Genomic DNA, 23,114 nt, shown 5'->3' with positions numbered 1-23,114 from the left:
GCCCTCGGGCTATGAGGGCAGCCCAGGCCTCCACCCTGCTGCCGCCTGCCCGCAGCCTCCAGATGGGTGATCAGGGCACCCATCCCAGGGGCAGAGGGCTGTGCCACACAGTGACACCCCAGCTGCGGGCACAGGTCCAAGGCTGATCCCTGTCCCGACAGTGAGGCCCAGGGCCAGAGCCAGCTGCCCCCAGACCTCCAGAGGCACAGCTACATCTCCCCAGCAATGCTCCGGGACAGAGAGCTCTTTCAGTCCTGGAGTGACGAAGCCCATAGGAATGCTGCTCCATCCTGTCCCCACCCTGCCCCTGCAGCCACTCAACCCCGGGGATTCCTCCCCCCTCTGTACTGCTGGCACCCACTAGCACCAGGTTGTACTCTGTCTCTGGAGAGGGTGGGGGACAGCCCCGATCCCCAGGAGCAGGGGTTAAGCCTCTCCATGGGGTCTGAAGAATCTGTCCACAACCCCAGAACACATCAGGACACTGTGACTATGGCAAGAGGCTCAAGGTCTGGAGGCCCCAGGGCACAGTGCTACAGAGCCAGGTGTGATCTCAGCTCAGACCCCCCCCTCATCAGGTCCCAGCCCCAGCACAAAGCCTCAGATACTTGGTGAGTGCCAACGTTGCTTTATTTGGAAGGTGAATCCATAGGCACTAGAGAGGCGCCTGGAGGAGGACAAAGCCAGCGTGACAGGCAAAAAGCCAGGAAAGGCACTTGTGGTGGTAGAAGCCTGGCTGAACATCTTTGGCACCTGGGACAAGGGCAGCACCAAGGCAGGCAGTGTCGGGGACCAGCCCTGACACAGAGTAGGGGAAACACATCCTGCCTGGGGAAGGGGTAGATGGGCAGGGTCTGGCCAGCCCCCAAGCACAAGGTGGGATTGTCTGAGACAGTAACTCAAGATGTAAGCAGTGACCCAGCGTCAATCCGATTCCTCCAAGCTGCAGGGGCATCACAGCTGCTGCTCTCCATCCCCACTAAAGGCACCAGGGAACCCCAAGCAACAGCCAGAGCCCTGGGCATCTGCTGGGGACACCCATCCCACCAACCCAAACCCATGCAAAGCCTGGGGTCAACCCATCCTCACACTGGGAGTGATGGAGAGGGCCTGCCCCCAGGCAGGGCAAGGAGAGCCTGTGGCAGGAAAGCCCCAGCATAGTGCTCCTACAAAAATTCTCAGTCTCTGCTCTGGCTGCCAGTTCCTCCAGTCAGCACTACACAGTCTCCTCAAGGCTTGGCACCCAGCAGGCTGTGGAAGCTGATCCAGGACTGGGCTGGCCCAGCTGCCAGCATCCTTTTTTTCTTGTTCCCCATGACAGTCTGTGTCCACACAACGCCCATTTCCAGCTTCTTGGCGCCACTGCTGTGCTGCCATCCCTTCCAGCTTGCCATCTCTGGGCACTGCAGGGTCCCAAGATGGAGTTTAAGAGTCCCCAGATGATTGTTCCATGATGACGAACTCAGCCCTGCTGGGAGACTGTGCCCATCCCTATTGGAGTAGCTGGGCCATGGGGCAGGATGGGTGGCTCTGGGTGGCTCAGAGGACATGAACCTCACAGCAGGAGGGCAGGCGGAGAGAACAACCAAATGCCTTGTTCCTGTCAACCCCTAGGGACACCTGCCCCATCCCAGGGCAGTATGAACCCCAAGGCTGGAGGGACCCCTCTCCCCAGGGTCACAGGACCAGACTATGGTCCCACTCACCCTTCCCCTTCCCCACAGTAGCAGAGGCCTTGCTGCCCTACGCAGGCTGAGCCCCCAAACAGGACAGCATTTTTGGGATCCCGAGGTGATGCTGTGTCAGACTGTGTGTTCCCACACCCGCAGAGTGCAGGGCAGGGAGGGGCTGAGCCCTGCAGGGCTTTGGCCAGAGGGTGGATGCATTCAGCCCAGACAGAAGGAGGAGCCCAGCCTGGGGAAGTGGAGATCAGAGGCTCTATTAGTGAATTGCAGAGGTGCTGCACAGCTGGGAATAGCAGGAGGGCGCTGCCAGTGGGTTGGGGAGGCTGTGCCCACCCACCCCCACAATGCACCACTGTCCCCTTCTCAGCTACCCAGGGCCAGTTCCCTCTTATGTGGGGACAGGTCAGCACCCACCTGATCACACAGCACCTGTGAAGCCAGAGGAAGGGGAGCTTGGAAGAGGTCCTGGGGTGCTCCCAGGAGTTCGGGTCCCTCTTAGGGGTTCTCCACTTGGATCCTCCCACCTGCAATAGGTTACATCTGTCCGGGGATGGGAGAAGGGCCTGTGCAGCAGCTGGGTGTCCATACTGTCTCTTCAGGACTCAAGGAAAGCCATGCTTGGGGAAGGCCTCAGTCTGTCCATCCATAAGCACAGGAGTCTCCAGAAAAAGCACGGTGCAGTCAGCCAGGAAGGAATGGGGTGGCAGGGTCACTTCGTCCCAAAGTGGGGCTGCTCTCCATCCATGGGTGGTAAGAAAGGGAGCTGAGGGCCGCAAGGTCTCAGATGATGTCACGCTGGTCCCGGCAGCGCCGTGACAGGCAGTAGAGCCCCGAAAAGAGGTACAGGCAGGCAGTGATGCCCCCGCAGACGGAGGCGCTCAGGTAGGCACTGTACAGGCAGTGCTGGCTGTAACCCGGGAGGCTGCAATAGCTTTTCTGCTTGGCCTTGTAGCCCATGATGCCAGTGGCGGCCACATAGAGCCCCACACCCAGCACCAGGTCGTGCACCAGGTTGGTGAGGAGCCAGCGGGAGCCCAGCCAGGGCACCAGCGCCCAGCGCCCCAGCAGGCTCAGCCCGAAGAGGGCCAGGGTGAGAAGCCAGACCAGGACAGCGGCGAAGAGGGCAAAGTGAGCAGCCCCCTCGTACCTGTGAGCCGCCACCGTCACCCAGAAGGCAGCACCCAGCACCAGCTGCCCCAGCCGCAGCAGCCCTAGCGGGCTCCGTAGGTAGGCGCGGTGCAGATTGAGGGAGCCGCGTCCCGGTGGCCCCGGGGGCGGCGGCACTGCCGGGGGAGCCGTGCGGGCCATGGCTGGGCCCTGTCTGCTCCGGCGCGGCTCGGGCGGGATTCAGGGCCCCGGCAGCGACTTCCTCCCCCGGCCGCTGCCAAACATCTGGCGCCTAACGGTCCTCCCCCAGCGGGGCCTCTCCTCTCCTCCCCGCCCCGCCTTCCTCCGGCCCACCGAACACCCGTGGGCCGATGGCTGCTACCGCCGCCGGGCGGGGGCCGCCGCGCCACCACTGTCCCGCCACCGCGGGAGTGGGCGCGCCGCAGGAGGAGGCGGGGGGGGAGGTGTAAGGGGGCACGGAACGGCCGGTGCCGGTGCCGGTGTCGGTGTCGGTGTGTGTTGGGGGGGGAGTGCATCGGGACCCAGAGCGGCGGGGGTCGCGCGCTGGGACTCCCCTCAACGTCACCCGGGATACCCCCTCGGTGAGATGCGCGTCGGGGCCCCACCCAGGGGCGGGGCCGCTCCCCCCGCGGCCCCTCTCACGACGTCACTAGTGCCACGTGTCCCCTCTCTGAGGGGCGGGGCAGCCGCGCCCCTCGGTGCCGATTGGCTGTGGTAGCGGGAGGTGGGCGCGGATTGGCGGCGCGGGGCGGGGCGCGGCGGGTGAATGAACAGGGCGCGGGCCGCGGGGTAGCGGCGGGACGTGGTCCCGGGAGCGCAGCGGGAACCGGGTGGAGCTGCAGCCGACAGGTTTGTGCGGGAGGGCTGGGGGCGAGAGAAGGAAACCGGGCATAGTAGGGCCCAGCGCCCCGTGCAGCGGCCGGGCGGGACGGGACCTGCTTGCGTCGGCTCCAGCCGGGCGCCTGCCGTGTTCCCGGCGGCCCCGCCCGCGCGGCTGGCCCGCTGCCCAGCCTGCCCTCTCCCTGCGGCCGCGGCGCGGCCTTCCTCGCCGCCTGCGCTTCTTCACCGGGCGGGTGCAGCGCGGCAGGCGGTAACGGAGCCTGACGCTGTCTCTCTAGTTCCCGCAGCTGCCGGGGCCATGGGCACACCGGCCTCGGTGGTGAGCGACCCTCCGGGGCGAGCAGCGCCCGCGGCCCGCGGCCGCAAGCGGGCCTCGGCCAACATCTTCCAGGGCGTGGGGCTGCCGGAGCTGCGGGGCCTCTTCCGGAGCGGCGGGGCCGAGCGGCCCGAGGAACTTGCCCGCCTCGTCTGGCGGTACGCGGGGCAGCGGCGCATGGCGCGGGCCCTACGGCGGCTCCGGCGGCGGCGGCCGACAGAGCCCGGCGCCGGGATGGCGGCTCTGCGGCGCTTCGGCCGCCTGCGGTACGTGCGGGCTGGGGCGGCAGGGGTACAGAAGCGCGGCCCCGCCCCTGACACCCAACTCTTCCCCGCAGGATCACGGAGAAGGAGCCGGAGGGCAGCCGTGGGGCTGAGACGCCCTCGGGGTCCATATAACAACGCGGAGTGGCCGTGCCCAGCCAGCCAGGGTCTCCCAGAACACTAAACACACTGGACAAGGCTCAGTGGTTAATAAAAGGTGGACAGTGGTGGCTGTGTGAGGCTCTAGCTGTGTCCCACCAACCCTTGGCCTTCCCCCCGACTCTGCAGGACCTCGGTTCAGGCCCTTGTACCAGACCCGGGGCAAGGAGAACAGCCCTAACCCATGCCGGGGTGCTGCAAAAGCAGAGGCTGAGGGGCAGCTCTGTTATTCAGATGGTTGCATGGTTTAAATACATTACATACATTTCTACAGTGCATTAGAACAATACATTTTGGGTCAGTCAGATGCAGCTGGGCCCGGATAGGGAGCTGGAGTCTTGTTGCTGCCTTCCCCTGTGCTTTCACAGCCAGTGCAGAGCCCCCTCCCCATACAGGAAACTGGGGAGCTGTTCTACCCTCCCAGGCCCAAGTAGCGGAGCCCCAGCCCACCTTTGTTCCTCCCCCATCCCCCAAAGATGGGCTAACAGTAAAGGAAGACCCATCATCAGCTTCCCCCCACAGTAGGAGAAGCCACAGCTCAAGGCAAGCAGATGCAGGCAGCAGCCTTAGAACCGTTTCATACAGCACAAGCTCAGCAGCTTCTGAGGAGGAGCTTGCTGCCTTGCCCACTCGCCACAGACCTGCAAGATTGTCAGCACCGAGGCAGCCAGGAGCCCATGCTGGCTCCCCCTGTGCTCCCATCATGCCTCCCACCCATGCAGCTGAAGAGCCCCTGCAGCCTTTCTCCAGCAGACCCCTGCCCCTCGAGGCACAGACAGGGCTGGCACCATGCTGGCTGCACAGCAGCCAAGGAGCTTGCTGGAAGCAGGGGGAAAAGCCAAGCAAGGGCAGCCATGGAGACCTGGCAGGAGGGATGGATTGGGGCAGCAGAAGGGGAGAGGGTGCTCAAACCCACCCTCATCCCTCTCCAGTTTTTTGGGGGGCTCTCACAAGATGGGCACTAAGCTACAGCTCCTCCCAGAGCTGCTTAATCTTCAAAAGGATGAGCTCTTTCCCCTTAGTGTCTAACTGCCCCCAAGCAAGCCCCATGAGTTGTCCCTCGTATGTCCCCTCCTTGAACCTCCATCCAGAGAACAAGCCGTTCATTGTGGTCCCTGCTGCCCCATCAGGCAACAGGAACTCCCCCTGAGGAAAGCAGCGTGCACAGGGTTGGGACAGAGGAGAGGCAGTGGAGGAATTCAGCACACCCTTGGGGAAAGGGAAGGAGTATAACCTGCTACAGGCCTTCCTGACAGCCAGCACAGTGGGGATGAAGAGGGCCAGTGGCTTGTGTAAAGGACTGGACGGATCCTGGCCTGGGCAGCCTGCTCATCCCAGCCCCAAGCAGGGGTGCTCAGAACTGCATGCAGGCTGAGGAAGAGGGGCAGGGTCCCAGCCTCGCCATGGTTCCCAGTGGATTCCCACACTTCACCCCGAGCTCTGCCCCAGGCAGGGCACCAAGCTCCAACAGAGCTGGGGAGGGACCATGCCCAACCTGCCTAGCACCTCCAGTTTGGCTGCAGATTCCTCCAGCCGCTCCTGCTCGCTCTACCCAGAAGGTTGAGTCCCAGCCACGGGAGCTTGTGGTAGCCCAGCTCCTCCTGCAGTGCTAGTCCGAGGTGGCCAAGCCCCGCCCGGGGCTCCCACAGCTACCACCATGAGAAGAAAGGTTTGCGGCTCTGGAAGCTCTGAGTGTAGGACTCGCTGGTGGCACGCTGGTGAGAACGTGCTGTTTCCACAATCACAGGTGGCATCTGAACAAGGTGTAAGGGGCTCTTCCCATCTTTCAGTGCTTGAGTTAGGTTCAGGATCTGTACAGCACAACAGAGCATTGCCTGAGCTGCCCCACAGAGCAACAGAGAGCATCCACCCCAGATGGTGGTGAGCACCCTTCCTGCTACACAGATAGGACAAGGCTCTGCACATCACCCATCCGCCTTCCCCACACGCTGCTTACCTGGCCTCTCATGACAGCAATCTGCTTGTGAAACTGTCCCCTGTCAAAGCCAGGGTCTTTCTGCAAGAGAGAGAGCAGAACACACTGCTGTTTCACACAGTGCAAGAGATGCCTATTCCCCACGAAAGCCTTTTGTCCTTTCCCGTGCATTTCCTGCTTCTTCCCACACTGCTCCTGGCAGAGGGCGCTATGCCACAGACCAGAAACAATGTCAGGAGCTTGGCCATCTTTCTGTCCTCTGCAGCCTTGATCTGGAGCTCCCTAACACCACCCAAGGCTTTTCTTCCTCTCAAGTCGTCCTCACCCACTCCCCCAGCTCACCTTGAAGAGCTCATACAGATCTTCTTCTAGGTCCTTGACAAAATTGGGGTCTGAGATCTTGGGAAGAATCAGGTCCTTGATCTCCTGTGAAAAGGGGATTTTGGCCTGAGGCAGCCATGCCCAGTAGAATGGATCTGTGGGAGAAAGTAGGAAATATTAGAATTGAGGAAGGCAAAGGATGGTTCCACGTGATCCTGGGTGCCAGATCACCTTCCTCTGGGACACGTGGCCCAGCATGGAGCTGTACAGCTCACCACAGTGCTCTGGCACAGCCTGAGGGACTCACATGCTCTCCAGGAGTCCGGGTGTTTCAAAGGAAAGGCCAAACCGTTGTCTATAGCAGCCAGTTTGATGATGGGCTCCTTCACCACCACCCAGTCGCTGTCCTGGAAGGAAGCAAAGCATGTCACAAGGAGGTCCCCCAGCAGGAACAGACCCTCTCCTGCTCCCTGCAGCCCCACAGCTGGGATCTTTGTCCTGGCTCCCACAGAGACACAGTAGCCTCTTGCCTTTGATATGCTCCTTGTTTGCAGGGGAAACACTGTCTGCTTTGGGTGGGAGTGGGACAAATCTGCTCCCCTCCAGGCCTCACCCCAATGATGCACAGGTCCAGCAACACCAGTTCCCCCCCAGAATACAGCTGCATCCCCACAAAGTCCCACTGGGTCACAAACCACCAATACAGAGGGCAATGAAAGGCCCAGGAGACAAGATCTGCATGCGTGGAAACCCAAGCCAGCTGAGAAATCCCTGACCTGACCTGCCTGCCAGGCAGCCAGCTTGCAGGATCAGAGCCCCCCATGCAGCCCCTCCCTGAGGACAGCCACTCACCCGCACACCCGCGCTGTCCAGGGGACAGTCGTACTTGATGAGCCAGTTGTCATTGCCCCGATCTGCAGGGAGATAAAAACAGCCATGTCAGCACCAGAGCCTGCCTGCACCCTTCTGGGCAGAAGATTCCTCCTCCTCTGACCCAAAAGTGAGGTAGAACAGTGTTAGGCCCAAACTCTACCCCAGAACCCTCGAGCTTGCTGCAGGCCCTCAGAAGCCACATCAACGCCACACAGACAGTCCTGGAAACTGCAGAGGCCCACATATCCCCAGCTTGCAAGAGAAATTTCAACCTGCAAGCCCCAAAGTGCTACCCTGACCCCTTCCTGCCTGGCAAGAGCTCAGAAGCGTGGCATAAGATGGGATATAGAGGCTCAGTAAGGTGCTGGATCTCCAGATATCCCTGGATCCTTGCAGCTAGCAAATTTTCTCCCCAGCACCGTGGCAGATCCAGATCTTCCATAAGGCAAGCCAGCAGCTAGAGCATGGCCACAGTGGTGGACAGCCACAGCAGCTGTGGTCTACCCAGAGGCACCAACCAAGTGGTGTTGAGCAGAGTTTTGGGTGCCAGAAAGAAGTGCCAAGCCTCTGTTCCTGCCCCCCTCCTCTTTCTCCAGGAGGGAGCAGGCAGCAACCCGCACCAGGCAGCAAGCCCTACCTGTGTTCCTGATGATGTAGTCCAGCACCACCAGCCTCTCAAACTGCAGCAGCAGCTGCCGGTTGGTGTTCTCTGGGAGAGGCTCCGCTTCAAACCGACGCAGCCAGTAGTCAGCATCCTTGTAGCCTTCCACAAAGAGCTGGAAGGAGCCCACCTGAAGCAAGGAGAGGCAGCATCACAGGAGGCCACAGAGGACAATGAAGGAGCAAGAGGCAGGAGTGGAAGCCAGCACCCCTACCTTGGGAGGCAGACCAATGCGGTTGAAGCGCTGCCCAACCTTCGGCACCTTCTCCAGGGCCAACCTCTTCCCCCGGGACTTCACCCTGTCAATGGCACTGTAGTTAAAGGTCTCACTGGCCAGATACACCACCTGTGGGGACAGGAACACAGACATCAGCAGGGGCACCTGGCAATTCTCACAGGACTGGTTGATAAGACCAAGGCACAGTATTTCCCACGGCTCTGCCCAGCATAAGAATCCCTATGACTAGAGGAGAAGCAGCCCCCCCAGTCCAGAGCTCTCAACACATTTCTGAGTTCAGCAGTGCCACAAAATAAAGGTGCAAGCAGAGTTGTGCGGAAGCACAGGAAAGCCTCCCTGAGATGAGATCCCAGCAGCTCTCGCCTCACCTTTGTTCGGGGAACAATGTTGAGTTCCAGTTTCTGGTCCACCAGGCTGGCACCCGCCTCTGACAGGTACCCCTGATTGAGGACGAGGCAGTCTCTCCCAAAGCAGCATGGGCAACACAACTTCTGCAGCCACTTGGTCCACTTGGGGTTCAGTTGCCCATAAGGCTCCTCATTCTTGGGCTTGAAGACACCAATGATTTTCTGTGAGGGAGAGAGAGAAGGGTTGAGTCAAGGCTGTTGGCAGAGTTGGGACACTTGCCCCTGAGCCAGCCCATAGTGGGAACACTAAGGAACAGGGCCAGAAGTTTTGCCAGATGGGCAATACCCATCCCCTGGGACCAGGCAGAACCTGCAGCTACTGGGGGACAGACAAACAGGGTCTGGGGCGACCCTTTCCTAACTAGTACCCTCTCTCACAAGAGTAGTGTGCTGCCTGAAGACCTTCTTACCCAGCTCAAGCACCTGGAAATGACCCTTCTCATCCCAAAAGACACCAGTGATGATGCTGTCCCTTGGTAAACACTGCAGTCCCATTTCAGCGACCTGTGAATGGCTAAGGAGAGCTACTTTTCACCACTGCTCATTATGTCCACATAGGAAAGGGAGTAGGATAGCAATCCCTGCCCTGGGGGTTACAAGATCCACTGAGTGGAGCTGATCGCAAACTGACAAGAGGAAATGGGACCAGAAAAGCTGAGAGCTGGAGAACCCCCAAGGAGCCCAGGGCTCTGTGCTGGGGGACCCATCCAGAGGCAGCAGAGGGGCTGGGCCTCTGAGTACACTGTGGACAAGAGGGCACAGGCAGCTCCAGACTGGTAACCAGCTAGTACCAGCACCACCCCCAGCTCCTCAATCCAGCCTCACACGTATCAACCCAAGAGTGGGGGCAGCGGGACGTGGAGCCCACAACTGCAGAGGGTACAGAAGCCTTGTGCTAGGCACTGCACTGTCACAAAGCCCGCACTGGCAAGCCACACAGCTGAGATAAGGGCCAGGGCAGGAGCAAGGTCCCCACAAACCAGGCATCCCTGAGGGGCTGTGCTGGCAGCTCTGGGCTGGCAGCCCCTGCTCAGGGGTGACTCAGCAGCTCACAAAGCAGCCCTCCTCCTCCTCACAGCTTGTGCCAGCCCTGGCCTGAGTGGGTGGCACTTCCCCAAGTGGAGCTCCTGACACAACATGGAAGTGGGACACAAGTCCAAGCACCTCAGAGTGGAATCCCAGTTCAATCCCAGTCTGCAAGAGGCCAGAAACCAGTCCAGGGCAGGCAGAAGCAAGGTTTTGTCCACCAAGAAGAGGGAGAGAAAGGACTTGAGAGAACAGACACACTTCAACCACCCCCAGATCACGCGGTGAAACCACTTCCCTGAGCAGGCAGGAAGGCAATCCCCTCATCAGCCCTACGTGAAGGCACACGACTGTCAACATGTCCTTGCTTGAGCCTGCAAGAGGCTTACTGGGAGCTCTGGCAGAAGGGAGCCCTGTGCACCATGGACCCAGTCCTGCAGAGTAAGACCCAGCCAGGCAGGGGCAGGGAGGAGGTAGAGGCCAGAGGGCAGGCAGAGCACAGCATCCCCTTCCAGACCAACCCGTGCAGGAGCAGCACTAGCAGGGAAAACAGGTCTGCCTGGCACCAGCAACACACAGAGGGAGCCAGGCCAACCCAGAGGTGCAGCTGGGGTAACCACAGCTGCCAGGGCTGGGGAAGCACATGACAGATGGGACCCCTGGCAGCTTGGACACAAGCAAACACACACACACACACAGAAAAAAAAAAAATAAAATCTTTTTTCCCCAGTACCCTCATCCCTTGCCTGCAACATCAACGCACTGCACCTTTTCTCATACCAGCAGCAGGGAGATTTTGGTGACCCTGGGCATCAGCCACAGAAATCAGACACACATTTGCAGACAGCAGGGCAGGCCAGGGGACCTGAAAGGTGACATGGCCAGCAGTACATGGACTTTGGCTCCTTGCACACATCCTCCATCATCCTGTCTTCTGCAGCCAGGCAACCTCTGTCCTGCCACCACTAGGCACCTCATCCAGCCACCCACCCCAGCAACACCAGTCTCATGTTGGGCAACAGGGGGAAGTGCGTGCTACCCCGCAGACTTCAGTTCAGCTGGGACCTGCCCAACACAGCTTGCAGGAGCCAGGCCCCACCCGGAGCACAAAAATTAGGGCACACCAGAGACTGGTGAGCCCAGTCCTGCTTCCATGGAAGCATCCTGGAATACACGTGGCAAGGGAGTCACGGGAAGCAGCAACAGCTCAAGCAACCAGGCTGGGCACTGAGAGTCACAAGACAAACCACCCTGTGCTATGCACACATCCAGTCAGTGGTGTGGAAACAGCTGCCACGCAGCTGACCAGACCTATCGAGGATCAGATATATGTCGAGAACTTTGCCTCTGCGTCAACTGCACAGCTGCAGAACACACATCTCTCTCCAGTCTCACAAGTCAAAAACCATCCCAGCTCCAAGTTGCAGCCCTAGGGCTGGAGTCACTCTGCTCCAGATGCTGAGGCACAGGCTTGGAAGGCAGGGCGAACCATCATCTTAGGGCACAAAAGACACAGAGGAGACTAAAGCAGCATCTGGACACTGCTGCTCCCCACTCCTGCTGCTGGTCCCACTGCCTTTCTCCCCGGGGAAGCCCACGGTGGCTCCTACCAGCTCCCAAGAGCCGGTCACCCCCGGGAGTGGTCTCCTTTCCACGCCGCCCACCCCGCAGGCCTCAGCCCCCGGCCGTAGCCATCTCACCCCCTGCGGGTCCTTGACGAAGTAGCTGCCGCTGGAGCCCTGCGAGATGCGCTCGGGGAAGATGCCGCGCTCGCTGGCCAGCTCGGCCCGCCGCACCACCTCGGCGAACTCGGGGTCCTCAGGGAAGTCGTTCCGCTCCCGCTGCGCCGCCGCCGCCGCCGCCGCCTGGGCCTGCGCCGCCGTCTGGGCCTGCGCCTGGGCCTGCGCCGCCGCCGGGCCCCGCGCCCCCCGCTCCAAGAGCGGCTGCCGCTCGCGGTCGCGGCCGCCGGGGGAGGCGGGAGGCGAAGGCGGTGGCGGGGGAACAGCGGGCGGAGGGACGGCAGGCGGCGGGGCGCGCACGGCCCCCCCCGGCAGCCCGTAGTCGGGGGCCTGCGCCCGCTCCGGAGACACCAGCGGGCTTGTCTCGTCCATCGTGCACCCCCGGCCCCACCGCCCCGCCCGCGACACCGCCGCTTCCGCTCGCGTCACGGCCCCGCCGCGTCACGGCCCCGCCGCGCCCCGCCGGGAGCTCCGCCCCCGCCCCGCCCATCCCGGGGCGTTCCCGTGGGCAGCCTGCCCGCTGCCGCCGCGGTGAGGACGAGGCGGGCCTAGAGGCCGGCAGGCCCCACACCCCCTGTCCGCGGGGGGGCCCACCGGTTACGAGGCTCCGCCGTGTGCCCCACACAAAGATGGCGGCTCGGGAGTGGCAGCGCCCCCGCTGCCTTTTGCGAAGACACGCCCGAGGGAGAGACCGCCCTACCCTACACAAAGATGGCGGCCGGCGAGGGTGTGCTGCGAATCTGGCCAATGAGCAGCCGCGTTGCTAGCGGTTGCTGTGGAGACAGCCAACGAGGGGCGGGGATGGACGCTGGCGGCGTGGCACCGCCCGGTGGGGCGGGGGGCTGGCAGGGGAGGTGGCCGCGCCACCGCCCCTCGGCGGGACCCCTGTGGGGAGCGGTGCGGGCGGCCAGCGCCGAGCCAGGTGAGCGCTCGCCGCCGGTCCCTGCCGGTACCTGGGCAGGCACCGGGCCTGCGGTCATCGTCACGTGCCCAAACCGTGCGTGCATGAGCATGGTGGGGCGTGTGTGCATCACCCGTGGGTGCATGGGCATGGTGGGGCGTGTGTGCATCACCCGTGGGTGCACGGACAGGGTGGGACGTGTATGCATCACCCGTGGGTGCATGGGCATGGTGGGACGTGCATGTATCACCCTGGGCTGCAAGCACCTCCTCTGGGCACACTACCCACGCGGGGTGTGATGTGTTCCCCTGCGTGCGTGGCACGGGCAGAGCGTGCCTGCATTGCCCGGGGGCGTGTGGGGCCAAGTTGGATCCATGCTCCCTTCACCCCTGTGTGTGGCTCCAGCCTGTGGGTGCATGGCCCGGGCAGAGTCAAGGTGTGCACAGCATCGCCCCTGCTTGCTGTGGGTGCAGGACTGGCGTGTGGGTGCCACTGGAGGGATATCCATCTGCTGGGATGGCTGCACTGCTCACGGGGGCAAATGCTGCCTGTCCCCTGAATGAGATTGGAGGTGTAGCCACAGGCCATGCTGGCGGCAGGAGGCTTACACAGCTGGCTATAAGGGTCCCCAGCAGCACCCTCTCCTCCTCCTGGCACTGCTAGAGTTGCCCCCAGGCTGCAGGTTGGAGAGCCGGCGCTGAGCTCCTGGTCAGTGCCATCAGCAGGGAGCACTGTTCAGTCACTGCTCGACTTGACTGGGGGCCGTTTCTGCTCTGGACACAAAGCCCTTTCAAGTTCCCTGCTCCCCCTTACACATCTGCCCAGTTAGTGTGGCTCAGCATCCATCTCTCCAGAGATTCGCAGCCTGGTGTGAGCAGAGATTCCCACTTTGGAAATGGGGAGCCCCCTTCCCATCACTGAGCTGCACCAGGAGCTACTGGAGATGCAGCACTCAGGCCACCTGTGGGGCTGTCTCCCTGCTGGTGGCTTCCTCGGGTGCTGGGGAGAGCTGTGCTGCATGGCAGCAGCTCTGTGGGTGTGCAGGGCTCCAGGGTGATGCTTGCTGTCAGCAGGCAACTTGCAAACCCTCAGCAGCCAAGGCCCTGGGTCCCCAGGGTCCTCTTTGAACTGTCTCTCTTAGGAGGAACACCACAGGTACTCTGCTCCCTTCCCTGAAAAGCCAGCAATGAGCACCACCCAGCAAGCATTTCCTCTCCAAATGCCTGTTTTCTCTGGGAACTTCCCCAGCCTGAGCCTACTTTGGTGCAGGCCCTACTTGGGTCCTGCCAGGGAGCCGTGCTGGAGGCAGCCAGCTCCTGCAGTGCTCCTCTTCTGCTGCTTGCTCACATTTCATGGGGCTGTGATCTCTGTGGGCTCACATCGCCTCAAGACCTGCAGCAGGGCAGGTAGCAACCTGAACCTGGCGGGTGGGGTTTCAGAGTCAGGGCAGGGTGGCCAAGCTTCTGGGGTCACCTCCTCATCTGCCGCATGCCCCAGCAGCAGAGTTGTCCCCGGGGCAGATGCTTGTCTCTCCCTGAGCTGAAAGGATGTGGGAGCTCTGAGCAAGCTGGGCTGTTCTCCCTCACCCTGCAGCCACCTTCCATGTCTCTTCCTGCCAGCTCTTGTCTTGTACTGCTGGAGGCTGTCACCATGACCCTCACCAAAGGCTCCTTCACCTACTCCAGTGGCGAGGAGTACCGTGGCGAGTGGAAGGAAGGTGAGATGGGGTAGGAGAAGATGGTGCTGCCTGAACTGGTGCCAAGCGGTCTCTGTGTCCTTGCCTATCACTGTGCTGGGGCAGGTCCTGCCTGCTTCCATCCAGCACAGCTTATTTCTGCCCCTGCCCAGGTCGCAGGCATGGCATCGGGCAGCTGACATTTGCTGATGGCACCTCTTATGTGGGGCACTTTGAGAACGGGCTCTTCCATGGCTGTGGCGTGCTCAGCTTCTCTGATGGCTCCAGGTGAGCATGGCACCTTCATGTACACCCCCCCAGGCATCCCCCTTGCTGTGGAGAGTTGCTGTATAAGGAGTTCCTCCTGCACAGGTACGAGGGGGAGTTTATGCAGGGCAAGTTCAACGGCGTCGGCGTCTTCACCCGCTGTGACAACATGACCTTTGAGGGAGAGTTCAAAGGCGGGCGCGTGTACGGCTTCGGTGAGTGCCCGGTAGCATGGGGACAGCTGCAGCCCCAGTTCAGCACAGCCCTGGCTGACGTCTCCCACTCCATCCCTCCAGCTGTGCTGCTCCCATCACTCCCAGCCCTTCTCTTCCCTCCCCAGGTCTCTTGACCTTCCCTGATGGCTCCCATGGGGTGCCCCGCAACGAGGGCTTCTTTGAGAACAACAAGCTGCTGCGACGGGAGAAGTGCTCAGCCATCATCCAGAGGGCCCAGGGGGCCTCCAAGTCTGCCCACAACCTTTCAGCGTGATGGTGTCCTGTGCCCCACTCTCACTGCAGTGGGGACCTCCCCCCTGGGGCACTGGCTGGCCCTGCCGTCCCCGGAGCAGGGGTGCAGCACTGCTGGGTGGTCCCCCTGCCCTCTGCTTGCCAGCTGGCCAGCCTTGGTGGGTCTAGGAGTCCTCACCAAGCCCCTTTGCTGAACCCTTGCCAGTGGGGTGAAGGGCCCCCTGTTTTCCACTCAAGTGCTCCGGGGTGGCCATGGTGCCTTCTCTCTCTCTCTGGCTGCAGCCCTAACACCCACTGGAGCAGCCAGGGCCCAGCTCCTCTGCCCCCCTTGGGAAGGCTGAGGACCACCACGGCTGCCAGCCCACCATGGGGGACAGAGCAGTGATGGGTGGTGTGGGGCTGGTCCCCAACCCCACTGTCAGGGTGCCTTGCTTGGCCACAGGCTGCTGGCTGTCCCACACATCTGCAGAGGGGCAGCCCCTGGCTTGCTTCACTACTCTGATCCCGAGGCAGGATGGGCACCCCGGGCACCCCATGGCCTGTACCCTGAGCTCTGGGTGACCAGCCATCTTCCTGCCTGCCCTGGACAGGGTGACATAGTGCCCCCAAAGGATGCAGCCTGCTCTCATGGCCAGCTATGTCCCCCTCATCCCTGTGCCAATCCAGCCCATCTGCTGCCTTGGGAACATCTGTGGCAGCATCCCCACCAAGGGGGACCTGGGGATGCCCAGCCTGGCCTATATCTGCTGTGTGCTGGAGGAGTGCAGGAGCAATGGTGAGCAAGGAGTGGGATCAGCCAGAGTCTGGGATGAGGGGCACAAGCAGGGCTGTGTGGGGTGCCCAGAGCTGGAGCCAGGAGCATGGGAAGAGTGGGCAGGAATAGGAGCGTGGCAGAAAGGCAGGCAGGTTGGGCAGAGGACACACAGCTCCTTATCTTTCCTCCCACACACAACCTTAATCTCCCCCCTGCGTGCTCCCATTCACCTCCAGTACGGTCTGGCTGGCTGTGGTGCAGGGGTCCCGGCAGGCCTGGTTGTGGGCTGCAGGGGCTGTGCCCACCCTGCTGGTCTCTGCCCGCACTGGTCCTGTGCCTTGCCATGACCCTGCCTTGTGCTGCCGCCTGCACGGCCCTCAGCTGAGTAAATCACAATGCCAAACACCCAGGCTGTGTCCTTTTTGCTGGGAGCAGGGACCAGGGGGGAGGCTGCTTGTGCAAGCAGGACTGCAAACATGGGAGTGGGCAGCAGGTTTATTCCCAGCTCATGACATGGGGATCCATCTCTTCCCAGGTGTGAATGGTGGGGATCAAGGGGTGCTGGGTGTCCCCCCATCCACCCACTCTGCCTAGGGCAGCCCTGTCCAGCAGGAAGGAGTGAGGTGGGTGGCTTTCTCCTGGCCACATCCCAATGTCCCCACCATGTCCTCAGCTCCTGCAATTTGCTGGCTCCCTTGCTTCCCCTGTGTGGGAAGGAGCAGGGGTGGACCCCTCACAACCAGCCATTGGCACTGAAGGTTCTCCTCAGCTCCTCAGCCTGGGGGGAGCTCAGCGGGGCCAGAGGTGCACGGCAGGGACCCCCATAGTAGCCGAACCACTCCATGGCCTTCTTCAGCCCGGGAATCCCAAACTGATGGGTGACCTGTGGGAGGGAAGGCACGGGAGCTTGCCGGCTCCCATGGGACAGAGCACCACGCTCTATGGGCTCCTCCACCAGCCCCACACAGGGCCGCATGGCTGGGAAGGGTGTGGGGTGGCTGCAGCCCCCCGGTGAAGCACCCTCATTGAGGCAGGGGCCCCGAGGAGGAGCAGCCCTCCCCATCACTGCCTATAAATAGTGGCCAAGGCCCCCCCTGGGGTGTCGGGCAGGCATCTGCTGCCAGCAGACACGCTGTTCCTGGCACAGCAGGGCTGGCATTTCCCACCCTCACGCCTTCAGCCTGGCTCAGTTCCCCAGCCAGGTGCTGTACCATCCTGTTCCCCCGGGCCACCCCTGGGCTCTGCCATGGCCTGACACCCCCACCCCGCAATATGCTCCCCGCTCACCGCCATGTTGGGCTCAATGAGCCGCTGCTGCAGGTCCCGGGCCTCCTGCCACTGGCCCTTGCGGCACAGGCGGTCCAGCTGGCACAGTGGGGCCCCCAGGACATTGGCAAGGGCGCAGATCCCCCCAGAAGCACCTGTGGACATCTGGGCACATTGGCAGCCAGCTCGGCACACTGTGCCCAGCCAGCACCTCCCTGGCATTGCTGCCCCTCACTTGCTTCCCCCTACCCAGCTGCCAGCCCCTACCAGTGCCCCCCGGGCAGCACCCCATGCCTCGGGTTGAGCAGGGGCAACAGCACCTACCCAGGGTGTAGCTGGCCAGCAGGAAGCCTGCTGATCCTGCCAGCACCTGGAAGTCCTCCTGCCGTGTCTTGTGGACCATCAGCCCCATGCGGGTGATCTGAGGAGAGACACGCTGTGTCCCAGGGCAGGCATCCTGTCCCCATGGAGCATCCCCAGGTCCAGAGGAAGGGCTGCAAGGTGGCAACCACCCCTGGAAAAGCTGTGCCCCACTCACATCCCCACTGCTGTCCTTGATCCCAATGATGTTGGGGTGCTGAGCCAGGGTGAGGACAGCTTCCAGGGGCAGCTCCAGGCCAGTGTTGGCAGGGACACTGTAGAGCACCACAGGGAGTGGGGATGCATCGGCAACCTGTGGGCAGCCAGACAGAGCTCAGCAGCTAGGGTGGAATGCTCTCCACATCTTGAGGCCCCAGCTGGGTCTGCAGGCAGGCACTGGGCACAGCTCACCTCTGTGTAGTGCTGGACCAGGGCAGCACTGGTCATGGACCCCCGGTAGTAGCAGGGTGTCACAACCAGTGCCACGTCAGCCCCAGCCTCTGCCATGCTGACCATCAGCCTGATGGTGGCCTGGGTGGCTGGAGAGGAGGCAGGAGAGTGAGGGATGCCTGGGGAGGGGCACATGGCTTCCCTGCTGTCCATAGAGGCACTCACATTCACAGCCCGAGCCGGCCAGAAGCAGGCGATCCCTGGGCAAAGCCCGGCGTACACAGCTCACCACCTCCAGCTTCTCATGGGGTGCCAGGTAGGGGTACTCCCCGCTGGACCCCAGCACCACCAGCCCTGAAACACAATTGTGGAGAGGGCAGGGCAAGGACACATATGTGTGCCTGAGGTGCCTGGGCACTTGCTGTGCCGAAGGCCCCGGCTGGGTAACCCAAGGGGTTACCAGCTCCAGAACAAAGTCTGTCTTGAGGCTGAGCACCCTTGGGAAGCCAGCAGGCTGCCTGCATACCACTACACAGCCCTTGCAGTGGGCAGGGGTCTGGCAGGAGTCTGTATGGAGAGGGACACTGGGCAATGTTTACCTCTGAAAGGGATGCTGGCGTAGCGGCGCAGGTTCCCCTCCAGCTGGGCATAGTCCACCTCCTGCATGGGTGAGAAGGGGGTGACGAGGGGTGGGAAGATGCCCCCAAGGTCAAGCGTGTGTCCCAGTCCTGAGGGGGTGCTGAGCCCCCGGTGCTGCCCAAGGCCTGCGCGGTGCAGAGATGACAGGGCAGGCCAGAGGGGTGAAATGAAGCGAGTGCCGAGAGCCATGGTGGATGGGAGCTGCTGCTTGGCTGTGCTGCCTTCCCTCACCAAAGGGCTGTTAATGTTTGACGGGGCACGTGAGGGGCCTGCAGCCTGGCTGGGTGGGCAATGTGGGTGGCATCAGCTGAGCTCAGGATGCTCTCTCCCTGGAAAGGCCCTGGCCACAGGAGCTCAGCACCCCTCTGGGTGAGCCCCAGCTGTGCTTTCCCTTCTGCTTGCCACCACCCTTGGTAGAAGTGTGACGAAGATGATCAAGGGAGTGGAACATCTCCCTTATGAGGAAAGGCTGAGGGAGCTGGGTCTCTCCAGCTTGGACAAGAGGAAAATGAGGGGTGACCTCATCAATATTTATAAATATGTAAGGGGCGAGTGCCAGGAGAATGAGTAAAGCTTTTCTCAGAGGTGAGTAATAATAGGACAAGGGGCAATGGTTTTAAACTGGAGCATAGGTGGTTCCGTATAAATGTTAGGAAGAATTTTTTCACTGTGAGGGTGACAGAGCACTCGAACAGGCTGCCCAGGGGGGTTGTGTAGTCTCCTTCCCTGGAGATATTCACAGCCCACCTGGACATGTTCCTGTGTGACCTGCTATAGGTGACCCTGCTTTGGCAGGAGGGGTTGGATTAGGTGATATTTCAAGGTCCCTTCCAACCCCTAACTTTCTATGGTTCTATGAAGTGACCCATCCTGCAAAGGAGTGGCTGTGTTCCTGCACCAGTGGGGAAGGCAGGAGAACAAGCAGATATCCAGCCCTTTGGAGCCCGGCATGGTTATGACTGCTGTTCCTCAGCATAACCTGAGCCTCAAGCACAGTGTGGACCTGGGCTGGGCTGCCCTTTTGTTCCTGAGCTTGCCCAGGTGGGACTTTGAAGTACCAGGGTTTCCCACAGTAAGAAGTCCTGCCCTTTAACCACTGCTGTCCTGGCTCCCCAGTGTCCCCAACACTCAAGCCATTGTGCTAGAAAGAAGGGCATACCTGTGCTGCTGGGTAACCCAGCTCCTCAGGTAACCCAGCTCCCTGGATAACTTCCCCAGACCCATCACCCTGGTGCGGGCTGCCCAGCCCCATGGCCCCCATAAGCCGAATGCTGTTCTTTGATGGCTTTTATTCACAGGGACAAGTCTTGGCTAGGCTCTACTCCTTGGAGATGAGCTCGGTCCCAGGTTCCTGTCTGATACTGTCACGCAGGGACCTCCATCTCCACCTGCGGCTGTTCCTTGGTCTCCAGTGCCTGGCGTGTGTCCACCTGCCACTGCTGCACCAGGTCCGTTGGGGTCTTGCCAGCCTGTGGGAACAGGCAGAGAGGCTGGGGATAGAGTGGCAAGACATGGTGGGTCAGCAAATGGCCCTTGTGTTGGGGTCCCCAGCTCTCACCTGGTTCTTGGCCATCATGTCAGCTCCATGCAAGATCAGCAATTTGATGATCTTGTACCGGCTGAGCCGTGTAGCATCATGCAGTGCTGTGTCACCTTCCTGTGAGAGACACAGCCTGGCTGGGGATAATAGTCCAGCTCTGGGAAGAGGGACCCCCTACCTGTTCCCAGTGCTGCTGCCCAGCTCCCCACACACCCACCCGCCCATGGGGACAAGGGGGACTGTGCCATCCCCAGCCCTGGCTGCAGCTGCCAGCACCCTGGATCAGGGATGTGCTCTGCTGCAGGTGCTGGAAGCCCCCAGAGGGGTCAGACAAGTGAGTGGGAATCAGTTTTGCCCCCCAGATACTGTCTGCATAGCTGCTGCACTCACCCTGTCTGGGGAGTTGATGTCCACCCCACAGTGGAGGAGGTGCTCCACAATGTCAAGGTGTCCAGTCCTGGTGGCCACGTGGAGGGGGGTGCTGAGCAACTTGATGGGGGAGGAGATGTACACCAGAAGGGATCAGCACCCGCCCCTGCTAGTCCAACATAGGGCCATCCCTGGCCATGCAGCATTTGCCCATGCCGCCAACACAGCCCCATGTCCCCAGGGCTCTTCCCCATACACACCTTGTCCTTCAGGTTGAGGTTTGCCCCATGGTCCTGCAGCAGCTTCAGGGCATCCAGGTGCCCACCCCGACAGGCCCAGTGCACAGCAGTGCAGTCCAGCTGGGCACAGAGCCACATCATGGCAGGGGACATCCCTGCCCCATGGCCTGTCCCTTGCCCCCACTGATCCCTGTGCCTCAGCTGGACTAGTAGAGTACTGTCCATGGCCACCTCAGCGGTGGGGACTGCACTGCCATGCTGCAGGGACCCCAGCCCTGCTGCTGCTCTGGCTGCATTATGCCCTTACCCGGTCCCTGAAGTCAACAGTGGCCCCACTGTCCAGCAGCTTCTGTAGGATGTCTGTGTGTCCCTCCAGCGAGGAGCGGTGCAGGGCTGTGCGGTGGAACTGGGGGGACAAGGCACCAGATGGGTGGCTGGATGCATCCACCTGTCCCAGCCCAGCTGTGCCCCCAGCCCCATCCCGGGGGTCCCAGCCCCTGCCAGCAGGCTCAGGACATGGTGGCAGGCTGCAGGCAGGGGCCAGCCAGAGGCCATGGGGGACACTACCTCATCACAGGTGTCGGGGTTGCCACCATCTGCCAGAAACTTCTCGATGACGTTCATCTTGCCCTGGATGGCAGCTCGCAGGAAGGTCTCCGGCTCTACAGGACCCTCCTGGCAGTGAGTTGGGCTCAGGGCTGGGGCATTGCAGAGGTGCAGCAGAGGGGACAACACGGGGTGTCCCCTGCCCTGCCTTCCTGGGCAGGTCCCCAGTTGGCATGGGGGCTGGCCTGTGGAGACTATCTCATCAGCCCCCACCCCACACCCCAGCCCCCCCCCGACATACAATCTCCAGGGGCTCAGGAGGTGGAGGGGGCTCAGGGGTGGATGCCCTCTCCTCATGGCGCTGCCGACGCTGCTTGCGGAGCTCGATGAGGCGCTGGATGCTTCCCACATCGATGATCTCCCGCCGCAGGTCCACTGAGCTCTTCCGCACCCGCTCGTGGCCCTGGGGGGACGCACAGCACCCCATTCACCTTCTCTGCAGCACCCACCAGCCACCCCCCTGCTCCCTCCAAACCCTGACCGGTCTCACCTTGACAGCCTCGAGGCCTCGGTTCCTGAGGCCACATTTCTCCTCCTCCAGCTCAGGTGTGCTCATCCGCTCTACAGCCGGAGGCTCCCGCACACCATCCCCTTTGAGTTGCTGCATGGGCATGGGGGGGGCTGCATGGTCCCTCCTGCCACCTTCATCCTCAGCCCACTAGTGAAGGTGGCTCTGGGTATGGCTCACAGCTCACTGTGGAGGTTTCTAGGATACCTGGCAGCCCTTGGACTTGTGCTTGCCCACTTGCCGCCCTCAGCAAGCTTAGCGCTTGCCTATTGCTGGGCAAGAGTTCCTGGGCTGGCAACCTGATTCCACTGGGAGCCTTTGAACACCTTGCTGCATCCTCAGGGTGGCAGAGTCAATGCCAGCCACCTTGTGCCAAGGACCCTAAGGATGGGTGTGGCACACAGCTGATCCCAGCCACATCCCCCCATCCTATGGACTCACCTTCTCCTCCTCTTCCTCTGCCAGCTTCTGCTCAATGAGCTCCTTGGCCCTTTGCACATCCAACTCCATGTCTGCCTGCAGTATGTAGCCCTGTGCACGATGTGGCCTCTCCTCACTGCCACAAGTAGGGAGCTCCCAGCCCTGGCTCCTGGTGCTGCTGGTGGCTCTGCTGGCCACGGGGCTTTATGCCGCCAGCCCCTCCGTCCCACAGCCTAAGAGCACTGACAGCTGTGGCTGCTCCACATGACTGGGGCAGCTTTGCCATGAGCTCACTCTCCTGCTTTCTGGTGGCCCTGGCTCACCTCCTTGGCCCCACACTCTCTTAAAGAGACCCATCACCCCACCTCCCTGGGCTGCCCAGGAACTCAATGGTGGCTGCGAGAAGCTGGGATGTCCACAGCCCATGGCAGCTGGTCCAGAAAGGGTTGGCAGAGTGGGGACACGATCCAAGGCCATGTGGTGTGTCCTGTGCCACGCACCCTGGGCAGTCAGGATGCTTCCCATGACTCTCATCACCCCAGCTCCACGCAACCAGATGCTGCAGCACCCACCAGCATCAGTCAAGGCTCCCTAGTACCCAAGGAGGGATGTTGCTGCCCACCCCAAACTGAGGAGATAGGGCCCCAAAAACCTCACAGCCAGCAGCAGGCAGCAAATGACAATCAGGAGCTTTGGCCCGTCCATGCCTCTTTGGAGGATGACCTCAGGTGTGGAGCATCCCAAGCAGTCCTGTCAGAGTCTCCCAGTGTCTGCCTGGCCTCCTCCACCATGCACGGGCAGCCTGGCAGCGGGATCAGCCTCACATGGGGCTGGTGGGCAGAGCCGGCAGCTATTCCTAGCAGCAGGAACATTGTTCAGCCCCCCTGGGCTTTGCTCTCCCCTTTTGTAAGATGAGGCCAGCACTGCCCTGTGCAGGGACAGTTAATGCGCTGGGCACCAGCCCCCAGCATAGGACCTGGGGGAAGGACAGATGGGGACACATCACTGTCACCCTCCTGGGCAGTTCCTAGGGCCAGCTTTGGACACCCTGTCCCACAAGTGTCACTGAAGGCAGTTTTTACCAGGACAGGTGACAGTGACCACAAAGGTGGTCCTGGAAC

General features: G+C 61.7%; 6 protein-coding genes across 8 annotated transcripts; 2 read left to right on the top strand and 4 right to left on the bottom strand.

The window, feature by feature from the left end:
• Positions 1–612: 612 nt before the first annotated feature.
• MARVELD1 (MARVEL domain containing 1) lies at positions 613–3,139 on the bottom strand. The gene has a single exon (XM_071748534.1). The coding sequence runs from the start codon at positions 2,991–2,993 to the stop codon at positions 2,466–2,468; it is 528 nt and encodes a 175-aa protein (XP_071604635.1). The 5' UTR covers positions 2,994–3,139; the 3' UTR covers positions 613–2,465.
• Positions 2,771–4,459, top strand: AVPI1 (arginine vasopressin induced 1). Of its 2 annotated transcripts, none has more exons than XM_071748538.1 (3): positions 2,771–2,912; positions 3,932–4,235; positions 4,307–4,459. In XM_071748538.1, exons 2-3 carry the CDS (start codon positions 3,952–3,954, stop codon positions 4,365–4,367), a joined length of 345 nt encoding a protein of 114 aa, XP_071604639.1. In that variant the 5' UTR covers positions 2,771–2,912; positions 3,932–3,951; the 3' UTR covers positions 4,368–4,459. The 2 variants fall into 2 exon arrangements, with proteins under 2 accessions (XP_071604639.1, XP_071604638.1); XM_071748537.1 differs by lacking the exon at positions 2,771–2,912 and adding an exon at positions 3,533–3,662.
• A 156-nt stretch (positions 4,460–4,615) lies between these two features.
• On the bottom strand, positions 4,616–12,022 carry PI4K2A (phosphatidylinositol 4-kinase type 2 alpha). The gene is made up of 9 exons (XM_071748533.1): positions 11,554–12,022; positions 8,789–8,989; positions 8,397–8,528; positions 8,159–8,312; positions 7,501–7,562; positions 6,956–7,055; positions 6,670–6,803; positions 6,349–6,408; positions 4,616–6,202 (listed from the first exon to the last, which is right to left on the bottom strand). Exons 1-9 carry the CDS (start codon positions 11,962–11,964, stop codon positions 6,041–6,043), a joined length of 1,416 nt encoding a protein of 471 aa, XP_071604634.1. The 5' UTR covers positions 11,965–12,022; the 3' UTR covers positions 4,616–6,040.
• A 349-nt stretch (positions 12,023–12,371) lies between these two features.
• On the top strand, positions 12,372–16,061 carry MORN4 (MORN repeat containing 4). Of its 2 annotated transcripts, none has more exons than XM_071748536.1 (5): positions 12,372–12,514; positions 14,087–14,210; positions 14,342–14,456; positions 14,541–14,650; positions 14,776–16,061. In XM_071748536.1, the coding sequence occupies exons 2-5, from the start codon at positions 14,096–14,098 to the stop codon at positions 14,922–14,924; spliced, it is 489 nt and encodes a 162-aa protein (XP_071604637.1). In that variant the 5' UTR covers positions 12,372–12,514; positions 14,087–14,095; the 3' UTR covers positions 14,925–16,061. The 2 variants fall into 2 exon arrangements, with proteins under 2 accessions (XP_071604637.1, XP_071604636.1); XM_071748535.1 differs by having other exon boundaries at positions 12,388–12,514; positions 14,113–14,210.
• A 72-nt stretch (positions 16,062–16,133) lies between these two features.
• Positions 16,134–18,682, bottom strand: HOGA1 (4-hydroxy-2-oxoglutarate aldolase 1). The gene is made up of 7 exons (XM_071748529.1): positions 18,272–18,682; positions 17,898–18,026; positions 17,694–17,821; positions 17,461–17,595; positions 17,247–17,343; positions 16,944–17,077; positions 16,134–16,539 (listed from the first exon to the last, which is right to left on the bottom strand). The coding sequence occupies exons 1-7, from the start codon at positions 18,498–18,500 to the stop codon at positions 16,390–16,392; spliced, it is 1,002 nt and encodes a 333-aa protein (XP_071604630.1). The 5' UTR covers positions 18,501–18,682; the 3' UTR covers positions 16,134–16,389.
• Positions 18,683–19,583: 901 nt separating this feature from the next.
• Positions 19,584–22,302, bottom strand: ANKRD2 (ankyrin repeat domain 2). The gene is made up of 9 exons (XM_071748531.1): positions 22,015–22,302; positions 21,556–21,666; positions 21,307–21,468; positions 21,027–21,134; positions 20,767–20,865; positions 20,481–20,579; positions 20,242–20,340; positions 19,870–19,968; positions 19,584–19,780 (listed from the first exon to the last, which is right to left on the bottom strand). Exons 1-9 carry the CDS (start codon positions 22,081–22,083, stop codon positions 19,676–19,678), a joined length of 951 nt encoding a protein of 316 aa, XP_071604632.1. The 5' UTR covers positions 22,084–22,302; the 3' UTR covers positions 19,584–19,675.
• Positions 22,303–23,114: the final 812 nt, after the last annotated feature.

This window comes from Heliangelus exortis, chromosome 7 (assembly GCF_036169615.1).
Source record: "Heliangelus exortis chromosome 7, bHelExo1.hap1, whole genome shotgun sequence".
In the NCBI taxonomy this organism is placed as follows: Eukaryota; Metazoa; Chordata; class Aves; order Apodiformes; family Trochilidae; genus Heliangelus; species Heliangelus exortis.
Note: the sequence above shows the minus strand (reverse complement) of the source record. Positions and strands in the feature narration are given on the sequence as shown.